Here is an 11,533-nt window from a genome sequence, read left to right as displayed (position 1 = left end):
GTTTATGTAGTCATTTTTATTTAAGAAACTAGGTCTCGCTCGTTGTAGGGATTTTATTCTCTACACACAGTGTAAACCATCAGTCTAAAACAACAGTCCGCTTTAAAAGCCAAGCTCACAGTCACACTTAGCCACTGCAGTTGTGGCTTCCTCACTTGAGAGAAAAGAAGGGGAAGAAAACGCTTCCCTCAGCTGATCACCTGAGATTTCCCTTAGTTCTTTCCAAAGTTTTCCTGTGGATGGAAACAATGAAGGGATTTGTAGTATAATATATTTAATATTCAAAACTACAGTATTCTACATTTTTTAAGAAATAAACACCCTATTCCCTATCTCTTTTTTTGAAGCATTATGTTCAGTGAAGTGTTCTTCAAGATTGTTATTAAAACCTGTAATGAAGCGAACACATTGCGCTTATTATAGTATTGCATATGCACAGCTCAGGGACTGAATTCAAGCATATGTTGGGAATAACAGGGACAGGCCATGCTTCTGTGCCCCAAAGAACAGAGCCTAGTGAATAATACAGCAGGACTACTATCAAAGGACTTTTCTAACAGCCCTCTAGCTCCTATCTTTCCTGTCATTTGTGAGCTAGACATACATGAGAGGTTGAACCCTCAATTGCTGTCTTATATGTCACAAAGTAATCTAGCATGAAAAGAAGGGTCATCACCTTTGTGAAATGACCTAGAGCAAAAAGGGCTGGCCTGAAGGATGCAACCAGTCCTTAACTTCACTTTTGTGTTTGCATCCAACCCAGAATGCGCCAAAAAGGTGGAATTATCCTCAAGTTCTAAATTCATGCCTGTGCTAGGAATATTGTTTCAGTCAGACATTTTCTGTGGCTCTGAAGATTTTTTTCTTAGGCAGCCTGCTTAATTTCAGTGTGCTTCAGCTGAGAGGCCCCACAAAGCCACCCACTGGACTTAGAGACTAAGGTTCTTAAAAGGCCTTTGTTGTGGCCAGCACATTCATGGGAGTGGGAGTGGTTTGCAGAGCTTCATCTCATCCTAAGATTTGTCCAAATAAAGTAACCAACATTGGAGGTGGGGAAGACTAGGAACTAGCCACAGTCCAAGTAATCTTCACATTTTATATTGTTTGGTCTAGTACAGAATATACTTCTGAATTGGCAAACTGAAGAAATTTTAGCATTAGGAAGCTTTGATCAAAGTGCAAATTCTTGAGTGACTTTACCATTCTTTTTTTCTCTGAAACCTGCACAGTTGCTTTCAGATTCTCAATACTTACTTTCCAAATATTTGTGGTCTCTCTTTTAAGATTTTGGTCTTTTCAGGTTGAACCCAACATTGGGGCTGAGAATGGTGGATACAGGGAACTTGCACCTGGTCTAGCTCTATCACAGGTGGATTCTTCCCCTTCTCTGCGTATCATTCTTTTTCCACCCCCTGGCCCTTGTATTTGTACAATCCCTAAAAAGTCTCAATGAGTTTTAGTAAACTAGAAACCTCCATCACAGCTTAACTTCAGAAAGTGTTGACCAGATTATCTGAAATAATTTCTTATGACCATAGCTAAATCAGAAGTTTGAGGCTTACCAGCAGGAACCAATCTAAGTAAGGAAATTACACTGTTAGATCCCCCATAAGTCCAGGTGTTCAGAAAGTGTTGCTAAGAATAGCGGGAGAAACTACACTGCCAGGCCATTTTATAAACATGCAATATTTTTTTTTAATTTAGTAATTACCAAAATGGCAATTTTGTTCCTTTTCAGTTGTCTTTAAGTTTACAATATAGAAAATGTCTAATTAGGAATGTGACATTTCAGCATTTAACTTTGTATGATATAAAACCAAAGATAAGGAGGGGAAAAACTAGTTTTAGTTGTTTATGTCCTGTTTCACAGGATGGTTTTTCTACACATAAAGGGCATTTTACACAGTTAAGAATGGACCCGATTATACAAGGCCAGAGCTTGAGTGGGAGAATTAAAAGCTTGCATTGACTGAAGAAATCTGTACAATGGCAAACTGTATTTGTCGGGAGCAGGAAGAAAAGAGGAGCTAGGAAATCAGGACAAGCGTCTAGAAGCCCTGGACTTGTGAGGTACATTTATACTAAGCTTGCTATGGACACCACATATACCTGCCCCTGTAAACAATTGCTGTGGGTCTCGTCTGGTTGGTGGGGTAGTAGTCTGGCAGTCCCAGGGCTCCATCCTTAACAACTAATGCTGTGTAAGCTAAATAGCCCCTGAGAAGCTTGGTGCCTCTGGTCTATGAGAAAACTTACAATCAATTCTCTGTAGGTTCTATCAGCAAAGATGGGAGGGAGATGTGGAATGTAATCCTCACCCAACCCCATGGAGAGGATAAACTCAGCCAGACATACTTCAGACTAGGCTTTTGAGAATCTGGAAAATAGCTTCAACCTCAAACAGCTGTATAGCCTGTTATTGCCAAGTGTTGGGAAACACTGGGAAACAGCCACTCACTGTCCTGGAACCCAGAACATTTGAAGAACACTTTGGCTGCAGAGACTAAATCCTGTACTAAATTCTGGACTTTGAGATGATGTCAAAGATAATGGAGTGGGTTTCCTGAGAGCAAGAGTTTTCAAATTGGGTTGTGACATCCTTTAACAAGAAAATGAGCACGGTTCCACATTTATCCTGGGCAGACCAGACTTGGGTTTCTATATATTATCAATCTCACTAAGAAACCAGCACTTCTAGAAACACTGGTTGATTCCAAACCTGGGGCAGGGCAAGTACATGATTAGCCTGGAAAACCTTATGTCATGATGATGTAGGGGCCAACCTGAAGGTACTCCATTAGCCTAAAACATCATTTAAGCACCAAAGGAAATCACTGAAGAAAAAGTAATAGGGATGAATGGCATTTACACATGGCCAAATCCAGCTGCTACCAGTGCTAGGACTAGAAAGTCATTTTGCAGCTGTCATAGTGAAAGATCAGTACAGGTAAGAAACATCAATGGATGCTAAGTCTAGGGATACTTTGTTGTGCAAGATGTATGTATGGTGTTAAAGTGACTCTGCATGTATTAGCTCCTTAGGAGTGGAGAAATTGGAGGTCTTGACCAAGTGACCAGATTTACCACCATCAAGGAGAGGTAGATGGCTATCAAGTGATTGTGGTCAGATATGGATAGATTCTAATAGTGATCAATGAAATATTTTCTATTAAAAATAGGTTTTGGGGGACTTACAGTCACGAAAAAGTACCAAGGATAAAGGCAAGTTTATGACATAAAAATTCAGGAGAGCTACATGCCATTTCTGGTCCTAGGCTAAAAGTCTTACTGGAGATGAAAAATGACCTAGAGATATTTATTAGGCAGATCACATATAAAAAAATGTGATGTTGGGCTGGGAAGGTGGCTTAGTGGTAGAGTGCTTGCCTAGCATGCATGAAGCCCTGGGTTCCATTCCTCAGTACCACATACACAGAAAAAGAAGTGGTGCTGTGTGTGGCTGCAGAGGTAGAGTGCTAGCCTTGAGCAAAAGAAGCTCAGGGACAGTGCCCAGGCTCTGAATTCAAAGCTAAGCACCAGCAAAAAAAAAAAAAAAAAAAGTGATACTGACTGAAGTTTAGAAATGCCTGCAATTATACGATATGATTCTTTTTAATTTTCCAGTCCTGGGGCTTGAACTATGGGGCCTGGGTGCTGTTCCTGAGCTCTTTTGCTCAAGGCTAGTGCTCTACCATTTTCAGCACTTCACCACTTGCAGTTTTCTGGTGATTAATTGGCCTTTCCTGCACAGGCTGGCTTTTGAACCACAATCCTCAGATCTCAGCCTCCTGGCGCCAGGCTCAGGATGTGCTTATTGACTTCGTTTATGGGAATTAACATCATTTAAATTAACATTTAAGGGAAAAGGGGTTATGGCATTTGCAGCTTTCTTGGAATTGCTTTAATTTTATGGAAAGAGGAAATTTGATAAACGTGTAAAATGTTGGCCTGAACAATACTAAATCTGGGTAAAGTGTAGTCATTGCTTTTTTGTGCTTGGAACTTTCTCAGCAGTTTAAATGGTTTTCTTAAAAAAAAAAGGTTAAAATATTTTTAGTATATATTAACTAAAAATCCCTTATACTTTTGTCAGCTTTAAAAGAAAGGTTCATTTTGATGTTTGCCATTCAGTTGAATAGATCTTGTGTGATCCTATACTCAGCTGTGCTAGCCAAACAACCTCATTTACAAGAGCTGCCCCTTCCAAAGCTAGAAGAGTAGAAAATTCCTTTGGTCTGTGATTCACTTCAGTGAATAATCTGGCTAAAAATAAAGAAAAAGTGTGATTTCTACTTGATAAAACAGCTGTTATATAACTTGGACAAAGATCAGTGTAGAATTCTTATACCAATTCTGTACAAACAGTGCAAAATTGATGCTTCATTGTTTATTTCCCCTCTGCCCTCCCACCCCAGCCTTGGTGATGGTTGTACCCATTTTGAGCATTTCTGAGCACATGACCATAAGTAATCTTAAAAGAGAGGAGCAGAATTCTTGTCTAAGACATAAGAGGAGGGGATTAGCTGCAAAGATAGCGTAACTGTTGTGCAGTAACAGAAGCTCTCCAGGTCTTCTTGGTGGACGATGCATAGAAGTTTTAAAATTGTGGAACATCTGTTCCCCCCAACCACCCCATCCCACCCTTGACACCTAGGTCCCTACTCCCATTCTATTCCACTCCCTCCCTCCACCCCCCCCCCCCCATTAATAGTGTTAACAAAAGCTTAATCTTCCAGTTTTAAAGTGCAAATGATTTGGGTATGACTGCTGTTGCAACCGGTCTGAACAGAAAAAAATGAAGTCCTGTCTAGGCGATGTTTTCCAGAATATAAAAGATAAGTTCCATGACGACAGGGCCTTCACTGAGCTGACAGGCACCTCCATGGATCACCGGCACCAAGGCGCTGTCCAGATCATTCATGTACTGTGAAGGAAGGGGCTGGCCATTGCTCCCTGCTTGATAGCCAACCTACATCACAGAGAGAAGGGGATGATGGTTATTGAACACAGAAGATACCTCAAGGGGACTGAGAGGGAAAGGCAATGCCTTTCTTAGATATGAGCTAGACACATCATGAGCGGACACAGATTCCAACTCTTTATTTTATATTTTTATATTATTTTATTTTTATTTATTTTTGTCGGTTGTGGGGCTTGAACTCTGGGCCTGGGTACTGTCCCTGAACTCTTCAGCTCAAGGCTAGTGCTCTACCGCTTGAGCCACAACACCACTTCTGGTTTTCCGGTGGTTTATTGGAGATAAGCCTGGGCTGGCTTTGAACCGTGATCCTCAGATCTCAGTCTCCTGAGTAGCTAGGATTACAGGCGTGAGCCACCAGTGCCCAGCCACTGGATAGTTGTAAGATTTTAGGCCAGTCGCTTAACCAGCTAATGTCTTTGTTTCTTAGAGAGGTAAGGTAAATCAGAAATAATACCCTAACTTTTGGCTGTGAAAACTGAAATGAGAAAGCATTTATTCTTCACTCCATCTGGTCATCCATGCACCATTTTCTGAGTACTTGCAAGCACTAATTCACAGATAGATAACAGGGCCCTCTTCCCTCAAGAGGCTCAAAAATTCAGCAGGAGGGCTGGGAAGGTGGCTTAGTGGTAGAGTGCTTGCCTTGCATGCATAGGCCCTGGGTGATTCCTCAGCACCACATAAGCAAAAAAGAAAAAAAGCCAAAAGTGGCACTGTGGCTCAAGTGGTAGAGCACTAGCCTTGAGCTGAAGAGCTGAGGGACAGCGCCCAGGCCCAGAGTTCAGGCCCCATGACCGGACCCAAAAAAAAAAACAAAAAAACAAAATTAGCAGGAGCCAGGCACCGGTGGCTCACACCTATAATCCTAGCTACTCAAAAGACTCTGAGGATCAGGGTTCAAAGCCAGCCCAGGCAGGAAAGTCCAAGAGACTCTTATCTCCAATAAACCACTAGAAAACTGGAAGTGGCGCTGTGGCTCAAGTGGTAGAGCGCTGTGGCTCAAGTGGTAGAGCGCTAGCCTTGAGCTGAAGAGCACAGAGACAGCGCCCAAGCCCAAAGTTCAAGTCCTACAACCTGGGGGGGGGGGGGGGGGGGAATTAGCAGGAAAATGCTTGTTCTCATTGCTTTATGTGAGGAAGTTTTCTGTTGTTAGATGATCAGTACTATTTGGGATGGAAACACAATACTTCACTAGTATTATCCTGATATTGCTTCTTGCAGCCTATGGCAAGATCTTGGTAGCAAGTATTGGTGAGTAATGCAGAAATGTAGCTGGACACAGCTTGCATTCTGCCCCGATAATGGCATAGAATAATTCTGCATAGACTAAGGATTGTCCCCACTCAGACCGGAAGCAGGTTGTTGACTTAATTCTGGCCTCAGAAGTAAGCAGAAAGCCTACACTCATTTCTAATGACTCAAAGGGGTTGATTGGAAGCATCAAAGCAGAGAGCTGGTGGGACATGTCACAGATCCAAGAGTAGTATAGATTTATTAGAGTGCTAGACCACAGAAAGAGACATGGAGACCAAGAATGGGGGCTGGAGGTTGAAGAGTAGATCATATCTACAAAGAACATATAAAAACATTGAGACAGGGAGGCAAGTCTGGTAATAGGAGACTTGTAGGAAAATTACTGGGGAGACAGTTCAAATCTTGGCCATTATCTAGTATGAAAAAACTGATAGTAAGAAAAACCTTATTAGCATGGCCCAGTGGCTCACGCCTGTAATCCTAGCTACTCAGGAGGCTGAGATCTGAGGATCACGGTTCAAAGCCAGCCCAGGCAGCAAAGTCTTTGAGACTCTTATCTCCAATAAATCACTCAGAACCAGAAGTGGCACAATGGCTCAAGTGGTAGAGTGCTCGCCTTGAGCTGAAGAGTTCAGGGACAGCACACAAGCCCAGAGTTCAAGCCCCATGACCAACCCAAAAAAAAAAAAAAAGGAAAAAAACAAGAAAAACCTTATTAGGTATGGCTAGCCAACCCAAACTTGCAAAACAAGCTTAGGAACAGTGTGGTACTGGGCTAAAGGGTAGCACAGATGCCAGTCACTGGGGTGGTATGTTTTCACTCTCTTCTCTTTACCCCCAAGTAAAAAGGGAAGCAACTCCTTGGAAGAAATGTAGGTGAAGGAGCCATTGTCCAATGGTTCTGAGAGTCTGACCAAGAAACATCTGGGGAGATTACTACTAGAAGGGATATCAGAATACTACATCTGTTCAAACCAGAGGCCTGGAGATTTAAGCTTTAGGCTGAGTCAGAAAAACAGGAAATACAGGCTGCCCAATACCAGCTTCAAAGGCTGCCTACACAGACCCTTCTTACCTGATCTGAGTCTAGTGTCACACGTAATCCCAGTTTTGTCATTCCATCTTCCTTCAGAAGCTTTAGGTGGGGACAGAGAGCAAGACAAAAGGCCTTGGCCACATGCTCAGTCAGTCTGCTATGATCTGCAGGATCACTCAGGCAATTATGCTGGTCCTCATTTTCTAGGAAAAACACCTGTTCCCAAACAAAAGACACTTTTTGACTAGATGTTGGAAAAAAAAAAAAACCAAACAGATAAACTTGTTGTATGTGAGCATCCTGATTTTCTAAAATGTGCAAGATGACCTGACAGGAGCAGGACATACAAAGACCTTGGGCCAGGAAAAGAAGGGCACAAAAAGATGTGAAAACGGTCTTGTATAAAGCAGGATGACCATGAAACAATGGCCCTGGTCCCTGTGATGTCCTGGTACCAGCTATGTGCACCTGGATGAGACCTAACTCTCTTGGCCTCAGTTTATGTGTGAAATAGAAAGCCAAAAGTCACTTAAAATGGAAAGGAATCCTAGAGATCTTATCATTCTTTATTTTATAAGTGAGTATAGATGAGATGTAAAAACAGAAAGTGGGGCTGTGGCTCAAAGTAGTAGAGTGCTAGCCTTGAGCAAAAGAGCTCTTAAGTTCAATCCCCATAGCTGACCAAAAAAATAAAAAATGACTATCTTTGCTGGGCCTTGTTGGCTCACACCTGTAATCTTAGCTACTTAGGAGGCTGAGATCTGAGGATCACAGTTCAAAGCCAGCCCGGGCAGGAAAGTCCATGGGACTCTTATAAAAAATTAACCACCAGAAAACTGGAAGTAGAGATGTGGCTTTAGTGGTAGAGAGCTTGCCTTGAGCAAAAATGCTCAGGAGCAGCGCCCAGACCCAGAGTTCAAGTCCCATGACCAAGCCTGCATTCCCCCCCCCCCCAAAAAAAAAAAAAAGGAGGATGTACATATTTACTCTTAGAGCAAACTTTCTGATTTTTACAGTTCTTACAAACAGGATCCCAGCCCTGCTCCTCTTGTTCCTAGATGACCCTCTCATACTGCTTTCATTTAAGAACTTGAGTTGGGACTGGGAAGGTGGCTCAGTGGTAGAGTGCTTGCCTTGCATGCATGAGGCCCTGGGTTCGATTCCTCAGCACCACATAAGCAGAACAAGCCAGAAGTGACGCTGTGGCTCAAGTGGTAGAGTGCTAGCCTTGAGCTGAAGAGCTGAGGGACAGCGCCCAGCCCAGAGTTCAGGCCCCACGACTGACAAAAAAAAATAAGAGTTACCTATATCTGCTTTGAACTGGAACTTGCCATTATATATTTGTCCTGTAATTTCTGACAAGTTACTTAATCTCTGAGCTTTGCTTACTGAGAAATACCGATGGTTTTTTTGTAAGGACATGTTATCTGAGATGGATTTAACCGTAAGTGTAGCATGACCAATCCAGCATTCTAAAGAACACAACAAAGACTGTACATACATAGCACTTAGATACAGTCTTCTTGAATTCTAATGCAAAAACATCTCTAAAAGCTAGTTCAAGGGAAGGAAAATACTTGAGAGTACGACAGGTTGTACTTGAGATTTCTTTCCAGTAGATAAGAGTATGTAAATGAAAATTTTTTTCACAGATTTTTTTTTGGGGGTCCAGTTGTGGGGCCTGAACTCTGGACCTGGGCGCTGTCCCTCAGCTCTTCAGCTCAAGGCTAGTGCTCTACCACTTAAGCCACAGTGCCACTTCCGGCTTTTTTCTTTTTGCTTATGTGGTGCTGAGGAATCAAACCCAGGGCCTCGTGCATGCAAGGCAATCACTCTACCACTGAGCCACCTTCCCAGCCCCTCTCAAGATTTTTTTTTTTTTGTCGGTCGTGGGGCTTGAACTCTGGGCCTGGGTGCTGTCCCTCAGCTCTTCAGCTCAAGGCGAGCACTCTACCACTTGAGCTACAGGGCCACTTCCGGTTTTCTGGTGGTTTATTGGAGATAGGAGTCTCACGGTCTCTCCTGCCCGGGCTGGCTTTGAACCGCGATCCTCAGATCTCAGCCTCCTGAGTAGCTAGGATTACAGGCGTAAGCCACCAGCGCCCGGCTCTCTCAAGATTTTTTATCTGTCAGAATTAATCCAGAATGTTTCTCTCTATAGCAAAAAGTTGTGCTCAATGCACATCAAGGATGTCAACATCTATTTTCTTACCTCTGTCCATCTGATGACTTTTCCATTTGCTTTATACTCTGATCCATGGAATATCTTCACGTTTGTTATAGACTCCATAGACTTTCCATCTATAGGACTTACAACACTAAAACAGAGGAAAGGAAAAGACAGAGAACTGGTAAGTGCTGCTGCTAATCACACTGGAGGCCTTGCTGGACACATCTGTGCAGCACATCCTAGCAGAAGCCATTGTACAAAATCACTCATGACAGGGCCTATGCATGGAAACAATTCAAACACATTTCAAAAACAGGACATTCTGTCTCAGGAACTGGTTCTCTTTATAATAACAAATCACTTAATCAAGGCTGATCTTTTTCCAGGTTTCCTTCCCTCCCCCCCCTCCCCACACCTTTTGGTAGTACTAGGTAGGTACGACCACTTGAGCTACATCACAGCACACCAGCGTTCCTTCTGTCAGTCAGTGCTTATCCACTCACCCCAACTGGCTCTACACTCTGCTCCTGATGCTGTAGCATTCATCATACAATTCTTCAAAAGTCTGTGTATGTCTTACAAATGAACTTCTAAAGGGGAGGGAGTATGATACCGTCAATTCTGTGTGCTGTATTTCCAGTACTGGCCCACTGGTTGGAACACAGGAGTTTAATGAATGTTTATTAAGAACTAAGGCTAGGAATGTGGTTCAATGGCAGAGCACTAATGGTAGAGAATGTCTAAGCCTCTGGATTCAACCCCAAAACCAAAAAAGTGTTACTTGTCCAAGTACTGGTGTGAATGGATGAACCACTGTCCAGGGTCTACAAATTCCCTTCACTGCTAAGGTTCATGACCACCTGGGATAAATGAGAGACCTTATTCGACAGTAAATAAAGCAAAAAAGGGTTAGGGATGTGGCTCAAATAGTAGAAGTCAGAACCACTCATAAAAAAAAGGTGTGTGTGTGTGTGTTTACTAAAAGAGGCCTTAGTTTGTTAGAATACTTGGAAGCAAGAAGCCCAGATAAGTTGGGGCAAATTAGAAAACAAATCTAAGCTGGGCCATACCCACAATCTTTGCTACTCAGGCAGAAATCTGAGGATCATGGTTCAAAGCCAGCCTGGGTAGGAAAGTCCTACTTTTTTTTTTTTTTTGGTTCTTTGAGGGCTTGAAGTCTGGGCCTGGGCGCTGTCCCTCAGCTTTTCAGCTCAAGGCTAGTGCTCTACAACTTGATCCACAGCGTCACTTCTGTTTTTCGGAATGGTTAATTGGAGATAAAAGTCTCATGGACTTTTCCTGCCTGGGCTGGCTTTGAACCATGATCCTTGGATCTCAGCCTCCTGAGTAGCTAGGATTACAGGCATGAGCCACCGGTACCTGGCGAGATTTATCTCCAATTAACCACCAGAAAAACAAGTGGTGCTGTGGCTCAAAGTGGCACTAGCTTTGAGCTGAAGAACTCAGGGACAGTGCCCAAGCCCAGAGTTCAAGCCCCACAACCGACAAAAAAAAAACTCACAAAAATAAAAACAAAAGACCCAACAAATCTATGCATTTCAAACTGAATTACTGAGTTTAAGTGTTTTTTCTGGCTACTCTTTGTCCCATTTTCATTTTCTTCTTTTCTTCCCTCATTTCTCCTTTCCTTTCTCCCTCCTTATGTCCTTCTCTCCCTTTCCTCTGCAGTCTCCTCTTTTTAATCATTAGTCAAACATGCCTGGTATGGTGATAGAGGGGGAGGGGCGGAGGGTGGCTAGCTGCATTTACCCCTTGTTAACGTTCCTGTCGTCATCCACCCACTGAATGCGGATCTGTTCCTGGGGATCCTCGGCGTCTGCCTTGCCACAGGTGATAGTGAAGTCCTTCATCTCCCGAAGCGCCTGCCTCAAGGAATCCATGTTCTCTGCAGTGATCTGGACCATAACGCCATCTAAGAATCAGCACCAAGATAGTACACATGGAAACAATGCAGAGCCTCAAAGGACAGATGAAACAGCTATTATAAATAAAACTTCACTCTGTTCCCCAAAGCTGACAGATACAAAAAGGTTTTCTTCTCTGAGCTGAATCCTCCACCCACTGAAAGACC

General features: G+C 43.0%; 1 protein-coding gene across 2 annotated transcripts in view; it reads right to left on the bottom strand.

Annotated features, from left to right (window-relative positions):
* Positions 1-4,372: 4,372 nt before the first annotated feature.
* Zfyve9 (zinc finger FYVE-type containing 9) overlaps positions 4,373-11,533 on the bottom strand; it is a 115,461-nt gene continuing 108,300 nt past the window's right edge. For both annotated transcript variants that reach the window (XM_042679431.1, XM_042679439.1), the window contains 4 exons: positions 11,212-11,374; positions 9,484-9,589; positions 7,311-7,487; positions 4,373-4,969 (listed from right to left, as the gene is read on the bottom strand). In XM_042679431.1, coding sequence (XP_042535365.1) covers positions 4,808-4,969; positions 7,311-7,487; positions 9,484-9,589; positions 11,212-11,374 — 608 coding nt within the window. In that variant the 3' untranslated portion in view covers positions 4,373-4,807. The remainder of the gene's footprint in view (positions 4,970-7,310; positions 7,488-9,483; positions 9,590-11,211; positions 11,375-11,533) is intronic.

Source organism: Dipodomys spectabilis, unplaced genomic scaffold (genome assembly GCF_019054845.1).
Source record: "Dipodomys spectabilis isolate Male_0828 unplaced genomic scaffold, ASM1905484v1 ptg000002l, whole genome shotgun sequence".
Classification (NCBI taxonomy): Eukaryota; Metazoa; Chordata; class Mammalia; order Rodentia; family Heteromyidae; genus Dipodomys; species Dipodomys spectabilis.
The sequence above is the reverse complement of the archived record's forward strand: the minus strand, read 5'-3'. Positions and strand labels throughout refer to the sequence as shown.